The 11485-nt window shown below is 41.1% G+C and overlaps 2 protein-coding genes across 6 annotated transcripts in view; one reads left to right on the forward strand and one right to left on the reverse strand.

The window, feature by feature from the left end:
- LOC114159841 (myocardin-related transcription factor A-like) overlaps positions 1-8487 on the reverse strand; it is a 35513-nt gene extending 27026 nt beyond the window's left edge. For 2 of the 5 annotated variants that reach the window (XM_028042041.1, XM_028042038.1), the window contains exons 1-3: positions 8386-8487; positions 4088-4188; positions 1173-1366 (exon numbers count right to left, since the gene is read on the reverse strand). In XM_028042041.1, coding sequence (XP_027897842.1) covers positions 1173-1299 — 127 coding nt within the window. In that variant the 5' untranslated portion in view covers positions 1300-1366; positions 4088-4188; positions 8386-8487. Of the gene's footprint in view, positions 1-309; positions 1120-1172; positions 1367-4087; positions 4422-8385 lie in introns of those variants that run through there. The other 3 variants (XM_028042039.1, XM_028042042.1, XM_028042043.1) reach the window with 3 other exon arrangements.
- Positions 3100-11040, forward strand: ccdc97 (coiled-coil domain containing 97). Its single transcript, XM_028042052.1, has 8 exons — positions 3100-3340; positions 7129-7316; positions 7402-7566; positions 8429-8588; positions 9219-9307; positions 9401-9581; positions 9689-9812; positions 10773-11040. Exons 2-8 carry the CDS (start codon positions 7152-7154, stop codon positions 10912-10914), a joined length of 1026 nt encoding a protein of 341 aa, XP_027897853.1. The 5' UTR covers positions 3100-3340; positions 7129-7151; the 3' UTR covers positions 10915-11040.
- Positions 11041-11485: the final 445 nt, after the last annotated feature.

Here is an 11485-nt window from a genome sequence, read left to right on the forward strand (position 1 = left end):
TTTGTCTTTCCACGTGCACTTTTTTTTCTCCCCGCTGTATTTACAGTTTGTTTGTCCCCGGGGAGACACGAAGACATTTAAATTATGGCGTTAATATGTTGCCGTATATTTAACGCCCAGCTCAGAATTTATGCAGTAGACAGATCTCCCTCTGGAGTTTGGCTTTGAATGTCTTTCACCACTGAGACATCTATTAGATATGTACAGTATCTGCCGGTGGCTTTCTATAACTCTGCGTTACAAAACAAACATAATCAGTCTTCTGTTTTGCAGATTTGGCAAGCGCTTCCTTCCGTAAACGTCCCTTACTTTACTTTACTTTGAGCTGTTAGTGTATGAAGACCGTCCTCCTCATTCTCCCTCTGCTCAGTTTTCTGCTTGCAACCGCTGCGATCCTAATCCCCCTGGACAGAAAGATGAACTGAAGAATAGAGCATTTCTGGAAACTTCCAGCACACACACAGGAAGATGTCATGTATAAAAGAGACCTGCAACTATTGGCAAGAGAACTGAGGAGGAATATGACATTGCAGTGAATGAAAACCGTGAATATTGTGGAGGGCTTTATGATATGAATCTCACACACTTGAATGTTTTAATATCTTGTCACTATAAGTCCGGTGCTCCCCCACAGGGAGCCAATCAACAAAATCTAGACTTTAAACTGGGAATCAGTGGCACGACATGTAAACAATCAAACTGATTGGAGAGAAAACGACTTTTTGACTTGTGGAAAACCATAGCCTTAAATCCCTCTGACGTACGTTGAAGTTTGAGGCTGAAATGGGAACAGTTCCCAGGGTTTAAATGCCGGTCGCAGCTCAGGTTGATGAGGTCATGCACTGATGTGTGCCTCACTGTGCCGGCTGGCTGGGGCCCATCTGACGCCCAGCCACATGTAAGTCATCCGATCACCTCAGCTCAGAAAATAAACCTGAATGGCACGTCGGCTCTGAAAATACACCTTAGAAATTAAGCCGCGTTTTGTGGGTGCTGTGGTGGTGCAGGGGTTAAGCACAGCCCACATAAGGAAGGCCTTAGTCTTCAACGTGGCTGTCGCAGGTTCGAATCCCGGCCTGGTGACCGGGATTCGAACACGGTCACCACCCGGCCTGGTGACCTTTCCCAGATTCAAATAAAGGTTCAAATCTGTGCTCCACCAAACCTCCCACCTTTTCTGAGGCTGAGGCAGGCGCGACGCTCCATCGCAAATCTCACGGCTCGTTCATCCATGTCGCTGCTGATTGGCTGAGCGCTGAGAGGGGCGGGGTCGATGCAGACGCCCTGTAGGTGCTCCATCTGCCACAAGTCTTCAGTGTTTTAAGGTCCACAGTGGGGGAAAAGAAATGAAAGAAAATCCTGCAGACTGAAGAAGTGTAAAGAAATAAAAAATAAAGAAACAAAAAGAAGTGTTTTCAGCAATCACAGGTGATCAAAAACGATTTCCATCCACTTGGTTAAATAAATAAATCAGCCACTTTCAAACCACCGTGGAGCTCAGGAAGCGCTTTGCCTGTTGTTGCAAAGGCTGACTGAGACAAGTGTGTGTGTGTGTGTGTGCCTTCATGTGTGTCGGATGTCGGTGAGTGTGTGATCAAGCAGGCTGCCACAGCTGTTGCTTTACTCAGTCCTTCAGCCGGTGACAGACACCAACAGGCGCGCATCCTGGCCGTGCGCGTTCAAACGGCAAATACCGCTCACTTAGCGCCTCTGATGAGATCAGTGCGCACCTCACTGCTGTCATCTTGATCAAGGCCTAAAGAAATCATTATAAACACACTAACGCTACAACTGTGCCGACTTTTCCTTCTCCTGATGTTTGTTTCTGACTGTTTCCTGCTAACAAAGTCGATTTAGACTAAAGATCATGTTTGATTTACACAGCAGAGGAAAAACTAAACCACTTGTTTGACTGGGTGGCGCCAGTGAATGCAGAACAATGACTGAACTGCTGCTTGATTGTAAATCCAAATCCATTACGAGAAAATGAGCCACTCAGAAATGTGGTTATGCTAATAAAAACGATGCAAATCATTCCACATTATCTCTACATCTATGATTTCTCTAAGAGAGCGATTAGCTGCATGAATTTCTTACCAGCAACGTGAGGAAACTGTAAACTTCCCCAATTTAAACTATCCAAAAATAAAAATAATAATAATAAAGGTATCAGCAGTAACTGGAAATGATGACATGAAGAAGTTGAGCAGAGAGCTGACAGCAGGCCTGAGAGACGCAGCGTCCTTCACTTCATCATCTACTGTTTGCTAGTTTCAGACAATTTTTTTTTTTTTTTACATTTTGTCGTCATATCAACTCATTCTACATAGTTTTCCCAAGTCTAAATATATAGACCCGAGTCGTTACTTTGGAGAACCATTGTTCTCTTTCAGAGCATCTTTACATTTTTCATCAAGAAAATGAGATTCTTGCTTGTTTTTCTTTGCAAATGGGCTCAAGTCAAGCTAGCTAGCGAGAGATGGACAAACATCTCTGACCATCAGTTTTCAAGCTTTCAAGATAATTAGCTAGATTTAGGACTGAGGTTTTACTAGGCCATTCTGCCACATAAACCGCAATATAATGTTTATCAGTGCAATATGACTGCATATAATGTCCAAATTTGGGAAGAACTTCCTGGAATCCCATTAAGTTATATAATTGTCCAAGTGCATTCTTTCATGCGCTGCATGTCTGCAATGTTTTAATTAAACCTGTTTAAATGCAGCATACAAATGTAAACCAATGAAAGAGGAAATAAAGAGGTCAAGTTATTAAGAAAATACAACTAAGGTAATGTTTCCCAAACTCAACTTTTCAGTAAAAGTTTCTTTGCTAAGATGGAATGAATTTTTTTTTAGTAATTTGATGGACTTTCTGTGGTCTGCTATTAGCCCAAAGTAAAAAGAAAGGAACACTTTCCGTTTGCTTATTTACCGCAAGTCATATCACCATAGCAACTGTTGCTACTGCCACCGCCGTGTTGCACCGTGTCGTGTTTTTTTTCTTTTAAAAACGAAATTCGACAATTTACAGCGATATCTGAATGTTTTTTCCTCTACGGGGGACCGGAGGTTGTTTTAGGAAACAAGAAAGACCGTTAAATGATCTGTTTTGATGTTGCGTCCGGTCTGCCGGTGTTTTACGGGTCATTTCGGCTCCTAATGGGGTCAGCGCTGTCTCTGTTGCTTTCGGTCTGTCACCTCCTCAAGCCTCCGGGTTTGAATCGTCCGTTCACCTCCGCTGACACTAGAGGTTGTCTCTGTTATCAAGGCTCTTTCCCAGGTGATGTCCCGTAATGTGACGTGGCGTTAGGAGGTGAGAGGGCCCCGTTTCCAAGGTAATAACCTAAGTAGCTTCTTCACGTCTGTCAGTCGGGATTAAATCCAGCCAACGGGTTGGTGTTGCGTTCAAGAGAAATCGGCAAGTTTGACTCGAACACAACAAAGCTGGCGAAAAGTGAGAAGAAAAACGCCTTTAAGGGGCTTTATTATCAAGGTTTTGTGTTAAATATGTTTTCTAAAATAACTCATCAGTCCATCAGGAGAGAGGAAGCACACTAAAAAAAACACACACAAAACCTGACCAGGTATTTTAGTCTAGTTTCTAGTGTGAATATTTCTACACGCAGTGATGGTATAATTACTTTGAAAAAGTAACTTTAAATCAACGAATCTGATTACTGATTACTCCTTGAAAAAGTAACTTAGTTAGTTTTTTCACTTATTACATTTGAAGTAAAAAAAAAATCTACCAGTGGAACTAGTACTTTAATAAAATAATAAAAAAAATAATATTCAGGAATCATAGACTAAAAAAAGCTCTTGTATCTTGCTGAAAAGTTACTTGTAAGTTAGTTTTTCCAACTAAAAACTAGAACAAAAACACAAAGAAATGTGCAACACAGCGTTGTGTTACAAACAACCAGCCAACCTTATCAGGCTCTTCAGGTTTATTTTTATGCCGTATCAGCAAGATTCCTGGAAGCAGCTGCTCTTAATTCAGTCGGTGACCTGATCACCATCAGGGAGGATCAGATTTATGATGGATTCTTAATTTGAAAAGAACAAATTGAGCATAAATGTACGCAGCTTGACCTTCTGGACGCCGTGCTGTTGTTGATGTCAGTCTCTTTAGGCTCTGACCTCATTTCTGCAGTAGTTTCAGCTCTCGTGCAGTTTATTCTGCCTGGAAGGAATTAAGAGCAACAATGACTATGACAAAGAGCTGCTAAGGACAGACATCATTTCAATCTACATCAAACAAGTCCGCCCAAAAAGTGAAAAAATGTTTCATTATGTATTTGTCTCTCACTATCTGGGTTTTGACCTTTCAAATAATTTCAGAAAATCCTGACTCTCAACTTGAACCCAATCTACTGACAGCTTTGTTTGCTCTATCTGAGATATCTGAGTCATTCTAGTCTTTTGTGCATTGGGAGAAAAAAATATATTTTCCTATTAAGAAAATGGAAGTAAGTTTTTTAAACCATGGATGGCAAACCAAAAAAAACAGTTTATGTGTTTGTTTCACATTATAATTTGGATTTATAAGTGGATTTGAGTGTTGCCCAATCAAAGGCCAGCTGTATAATTCAACTGAAAGGTTGTTTGTGTGTGTGTCATTGTAGGTGCTTTTGCTTGTTTTCTTTTTCTCTTGGGAAAATGGTTGAATGAAAATATTTGAACATTTAAATCTGCCAGGCGTGTTGGATAATTCGGGAAGGGTTCACCTCTTTGCATGTTGCAGTTTTTTGTTTTGTATTCTGCTTGAGCTGGGAACGCTTCGGCAGGGGAAGCAGTCGAATGTTATGGGCTAGATGGAAACGGGGACGCGTTAACCACAGCATCCTGTCAGCGCAGAACATCATCTAAAATAGAGCCTGGCATAAATCCTCCGACCATTAAACCATTTGGTCTCGTTGAGAATTAGGTCAAACTGATTCGAACTGAGTTTTGAGAACGTGTTTGAAAGAAGAAATGAACAAGGAATGAATTAAACAAATGAAGTTACTAGAGTTTGCTCCGTCGTTAATACAACCCTCAACAACAAACGACTGCTCAGAATATGTGCCAGAACCAACTTCGGCATATTAAACTAATGCAACTGGAGTCTGAAAACCAGATTGCTAATATTAAAGCCACGCATCTCACATTTTGATGTACTTTTGTAATTATCTTCTCAGGTTTCACATCACACACGGGTCGTGACTTTGTTTTATCTAATCTCATAAAAAGTCACAAATCTGAGCCTCGTCTTTTTAACGGCGAGAGCTTGGTGTCATTTTTCTACAACACGATAAAGCTGTAAACAAGTGTCAGATTAGCTCAAAGTCGCAGCTGCTCTTCCTCCTACACCTGCTCTTATGATTCTCTGATGATTATTTGTCTTGTTTGCGCCTCAGCAACATGTCCTCTATTTCTTTAGGGAAAGTTGTGAGATCCCTACAGGAAGCTGCTTGATTCAAAACGGTCAAAGATTACCACTTTCTCAAGTTCCGTTAGCCTTCGTTTGGCACAAAATTTAGTTTAGTTTTTCTTCTAACATTGTCTGTTTGCAGCAGTCAACAATAATAGCATGAGCACGGGAAATGACCACCCCTGTAAATCTTCTAAACAAGCAGAAGACGGTTTCCTTAAGGGAAAACCAACACTGCTCATCTAAATACACCATCTTCATAGCAACACAGGGTGGTGGCAGCAGCTCTTTTTTAGCAAGTGAAAGGAAGCTGGTCCGATACACGTACCTAATAAGTGTATCATTCGATAAATGATACAGTATCGTGCCCTGTATCGTGTGTCAGATACTGCCCTGTATCTGATACATGACAAGATACAGGGCAGTACCAGAGCGAAACTACAAAGGACTTGTAGTTTCTAGTAAGACAACAACCTGAAAAAACAGCCTTAGGTACAACAAAATTGTCTAGATCAAAGTGGATTTGCGTGTTGCCCAATCAAAGGCCAGCTGTATAATTCAACTGAAAGGTTAATCCTTGATACGTACGGGCCAAGTCAAAGTCTGGATGTGTAGTTCACAGATATGAGTTCAAATGCATTATTTCATAAAATCTAAATAGCATCAAGGAGTGAGTATCAACAAACTGAATAAAACTTCTGCACTGTCTATTGCAGCTTTTGGTTGTGATGTCCGATGATTAGAAGTGACACCCCTGACTAACTTACTTACTGTACACTCAACTGATACCACCCTGCCCCCTCTTCCTTCTTCTTCTTTCATTACATATCTCATAACCTCTGTACTCTCTGCCAAAGGTTTAAATAGCAAGACCAGCTGGTCTCTTCGATCTGATCTGATCTGTAGCAGATTATTTTCATGTGATTTGCTGGTTGCAGTGTGTGTACTGGCCTCAAGGTGGAGACTTGAATCGAAATGCAGCAGAAATGTATGAGTCTAACTGTACGTGTAAGTATGTAATAATTACTGCAGCCCTCATTCTGAGACTGCGCCGTGAAATACACACCTCATGGAAAACCACCACAACAACGGCGCCCCCTACTGTTGAGAGGGAGATAAAGCTAGCCACAATGCAGAAGGGGAACCAACCCCTGTCCAGCTTGTTTTTACAGACGTATCTTAGCCAAATATTCTTGAATATGCTTCACATCGGTAATTGAATCCTGATCTTCTACTGTAAGGGCACCCGTTCATTAAACATAGTTTTTAGATTCTAATATACTGTTATTTTCTGGCTGCATATGGCATAGAAAATGACCCGAATTAACATAAAGTAAATAAACAAGGGACTACAGACCGTATTAAATGAAAAGAAAATCCAAGAAAATGATAAGATTACAAAAGAAAATTCATACACCTTTTTTAATAGTTTGTGGTTGGCGTTCGACGGTCCGCCGCTAGATGGCGACAAAAGCTGACGCCACAGGCTGAGAACGGAACCAACATTTCACTTGCAAACAAGGGAGGGGGACCATAATCATGACGGACTATGATGGCAGCCAAAACAGTTAGCAAAACATGTAAATGTAGTGTGTTTTAAGCATTAAATAACTGTTGGAATGTAGATATTTAAAAACGCACTCGTTCATTTTGGCGTCGACACAGCACGCGCAGTGAATTAGCGTTTATTTCATCGCGTTATCTGCTCAGGTAAAGCCTGCTGGAGTGTAGCTATGTGGGGGGAGATCGACCCTCCCGTTAGAGCCCAGCCCAGGCCGTGTGGGAGCGAAAAGATAACGGTGTTACCAGAGGAACCTGCGGCTCCTGTACAGACATGCGGCCTCTACATACCCAAACACAGAACAGATACCCAGCCGGTCGCCCAGCTGGACCCCTCGGTGAGGCTCCAGGGGTTTTTCCTCATATGTCTATTTTTGGGTTGGATTCTTTGTGCTTCTCTGCTAACTGCGTTCCTAACCACAGGCAGAGCCCAGCTGCGTTGGAGCCATGATAGAGTCGGTAGCCATGAGCGGGAGCCCCGTGAAGAGCCAGCAGATCGGAGAGGCCGAGCTGACCTTCGGGCAGCGGAGGGAGGAGCTGCTGCATCAGTACCGCAGCAGACCGCTGGTCTTCCTGGAGAGGTACCATGTAAGTGCCAGCGGGACACAGGACTAGACAGCAACGAGGGAACAACAAGTAGATCTTGCACAGCTACTGTATGCGGAAGTGTCCTTATGTGTCTTCTGGCTGCCAATCGAAACGTGAGGAAAGATTTGAAAGCTTTAAAGATCGGACTGGGACAATTTGCCTCTGATTAGTGATCCGAGTTTCTTTCTCGTGATGCAGCCTCTCCTGTGCTGCAGTTTGGATGTTGTTTTCAGGCGTACGAGCCTCCCTCGTGGAATGGTGATCATATAGTCAAATATCTCAGTTTCATTTGATCACTAGGAATGTCTCCGTTTTTTTTATGTTTTTGTTCCTGAGAGCATTCACAAACTTTAGTCTGGATTTTCACAATGCTCGTGGAGTTGTGGCCTTTCAGAGCATGTCTGTAGTTTGGTGACCAGCATCATTGAGCACCAAGTTTTTGCTTTTGTTTTCGGGTCGACTCACACACTTAGCACCAACACACTTTCATCCCTGGGACACGTAGGACCCACTTTAAAGGCAATATCAAAAAGAGAGAGATGGCATGCAAAAAGACCCAGAAATATTGAGATAGGGAAACATAAATATCAAAGTACAAATGTTGCAGTGTACAAATACAATGAACTGTAGTAAAAAAAAAAAATGGCAGCTTTTAAACAGCAAAGGATCCCACCAGATCCTCAGGACAAATGAAACAAACCGAAATGTCCAACCTGACCTCAAGGAGGCCTGCAGAGGTCATTCTTGTTTCACTGACAAAAACACAGTAAATAAATAACAGCAGTAATTTAAATAAAAGAAAAAAAGAGCTCAACTTACTGATGTCATGTCTCTTGTGTGATGTACCTTCTTCCATCATCAGGGCCACCTGAAGCCTGAGCACCTTCCTGCTTTCGCCCACGTCAGCTGGGACCCGAGAGCCCAGCACTACAGCCGGCTGGTGCAGACGCGACCTGCAGGATGCACCAACAGGACCAGGGTCAGAAACCAGCGTTACGCTGCCCTCAGAGCGCTGCAGAAAGGTACGGGCTGGGTTACCATGGGGACCGCTGTGGAGGAAAAACTGGTGGTATCATCCATCAAGAACCATGGTGGGATGATTAAAAGTCAATATTTTTCCAGGGCTTTAACTTTGGCAAAATAAAAAAAAAAACAAGAACTTTGTATTTGAGAAATAGTTGTTTCTTTCTCCCTTATTTAACAGAGACAAATAAGTTAAACGTAATTTACTAAATATACCAGTTATTTTTAACGCTGATTTTGATCCGCAATTCATGGATAGAATATGAAACATACACTAACAACACTTAAAATCTAAGTGAACAAAAAAAAAAAAGTCTAGAGACAATTACATACAGATGAAATGACCAGTCTTAATGCACAATCTGGAGGTGTATGTACCTCTGTCCATTTGGGAGCCCAACGTGAAATGAAGTAAAAATGGAGGCATTCAGATTAAACTCCTTATATTTATCATGAGGATTTTCAATATTTCTATATATTCTGGGTAAATCATAAAAAATGTAAAATAAATCCTCACTAATTATCGTTTTCACTGCTTAAAGCATTTCTCTAAAGCATTTCTAATAAACTGGAGTTGTAAATCTTGATCATTTGGTCCTCTTATTATTCTTCTTCTACTCTTCTGGCAGACGGCGAGTATTTCAGCGAGGAACAGATGCGGATGAGGGAGCCGCTGCTGTACGAGCAATATATTGGCCAGTTTCTGACTGATGAAGAGGTCACTCGTATTTTCTTAAATCGACAATATTTATGTGTGTGTGTAGCTTCCACGAATCCTCACAAAACCTGCTGGCTTTGATTTATGTTCCAGGTTTTGGAGCGCTCCCAGGAGGCCATGCTGGACGGTGCGCAGGAGGGACAAGGAGGCGGCGGCTCCTGTGGGCTCGCCAATCTCCTCCTCAACTCCTACCAGGAGCGGCTCATCCAGAACCGCCTGCAGGAGGAGCAGGACAGAGAAGACGGCGCCCAAGAGGAGGACGAAGATGACGACGGTAAGGAACTGCTAAAAGAATACCCAAAAATATGAGTTTTTGTTTTTGTTTTTTTTTACGTCTTCTGCTTCCCGTCTCAATTCGGCTGCTGAACGTTTGTTACACAGAAGATGGAGTCCAGCAGAGGGCATGGCAGCCCACTGCAGAGGAAAAGGCTCTGCTGAGGGAGGAGTTCATCAGTCGGATGCATCAGCGATTCCTAGACGGAAAAGACAAAGATTTCAACTACAGGTCAGTCACAGTTAGCGCAGTAAACTTCTAGAAACTTCTCCAAAAGCGACTAATGTTTTTACTTTAAAAAAAAAAAAATTATTTACAAGTGAAAATAAAATGCTAAATGTAGTTTATTTCTACAATTCAATAATAATAAAGAAGTGAAACCTAAATACGACAGTATAAAATTCTCTCCCAAACTTTTTCATGCCATCACGCCTCAAATAGCCGTAGCTTCTGTTCGGGGAAAACCCACAAACGATCCAGCAAAATATGTAAAGAAACATCCACTTTTGGAAAGTTTTTCCTTAACTTTTATTCACTATTCAATAATCAATACATTCATTTAGCAAAAGAACAGTTCCTTCAGTTTTCTTCTAGTCAGAAACGTGCCCGTTTCATGCTTGCTATGCTAGCTTGAGTAGCAACGCAGTTTGATGAATTTGACTGGCAGCCAATCAGAAATGAGCATGGTAAATAATTTCATTTTTGCTTATAGTTCAAAAAACAGATAAAATTTTCTGATTAAAAAATTTCAATAAAATCAGTCTTCTTATTTTTGCATTTTTTCCCCTCCAGCTTTCTGAGGGCCTCCACAGCTCCCCCTGGTGGCCCACCAGATAAATGCTTTTAAGCCTTTATTTCTGATCAGTTTGATAGATTTCCACTTGTAGTTAATGAAAACATTTAAAATTATAAAAATAGATCATACAATAAATAATTTAAATGAGGAAACATATGAAAGGTACATTTCATTGCTTTTTAAAACTTGTCCATATTCAAGAGGTACTCGCAATCTGATAAAGGAGCTAATTTGTTGGATTTGACTCTAGTTTCACTCTTTTTTTGTTGTTGAATTTCAATATTTTCAAAGAACATTTGGATATTTGCTCACAACAGTGAAAGTAAGTCCTGGAATGTTCAGTAAAAATATTTCACCCCTAGAACATGAAGCACTTTAGTGTTTGTGTGTTTCAGCGAGGTGGACGACAACCCCGACTACGACAACCTGGACATCGTCAGCAGAGACGCCGAGGATAAATACTTTGATGAAGATGACGACGAAGAGGAAGAGGAGGAGATGGAAAAAGATGATGATGAAGAGAAAATGGCTGAATAGGGAAGAGTTCATTAGAAACAACTGATAATCTGTAAATAAGAGCGTACAAATATACACTGCTGGATGTTGTCGATTATTCTTTTTGACTGCATCAACAACCTGCAATAAAACCTTATTGGTCTTTTGCTTTCCTGAGTTTTATTTCACTGTTTGAAACTTTCAGCTACAAGTCAACTTCTGCAGGCGATACTTGGTACCAGATTTTCTTTTGGAGCATCAGAGCAAAAGGGGGCTTAGTGTAAAAAAAAAAAAAAATGTAGAAAACACATTCCAGATTTTCATTCGTTGATAAATGTTGCCGACCATGTTTGGTTGTCCTTCTCTTCTACAGTTGGCTTTTCGCAAAAAAATAAAACCTCAATACGATCCACTCCAGTTTGCGGTTGTAATGTGATGAAATGTATATTAAAATAATTTTACGTTCCTTTTTTTTTTTTTGCTTTTCTGTTTTCTTAGGAGCTTTTTCTTGAAAAGGCTTCTTTAAAGTTGGAAACTTTCCTTTCAAAGCGATGTATTTGTGAAGGTTATTGGATTATTTGGGTGCTGATATGTACGACCGGCTGACTTTGTT

The sequence above is a fragment of the Xiphophorus couchianus genome, chromosome 16, assembly GCF_001444195.1.
Source record: "Xiphophorus couchianus chromosome 16, X_couchianus-1.0, whole genome shotgun sequence".
Classification (NCBI taxonomy): domain Eukaryota; kingdom Metazoa; phylum Chordata; class Actinopteri; order Cyprinodontiformes; family Poeciliidae; genus Xiphophorus; species Xiphophorus couchianus.

Bases quoted from the DNA above. Each gene is read 5' to 3' on its own strand.
- ccdc97 (XM_028042052.1), top strand. From the start codon at position 7,152: ATGTGGGGGGAGATCGACCCTCCCGTTAGAGCCCAGCCCAGGCCGTGT. The intron at 8,589-9,218 runs GTACGGGCTGGG...CTCTTCTGGCAG, and splicing joins CCTCAGAGCGCTGCAGAAAG to ACGGCGAGTATTTCAGCGAG. The intron at 9,582-9,688 runs GTAAGGAACTGC...TTTGTTACACAG, and splicing joins GGAGGACGAAGATGACGACG to AAGATGGAGTCCAGCAGAGG.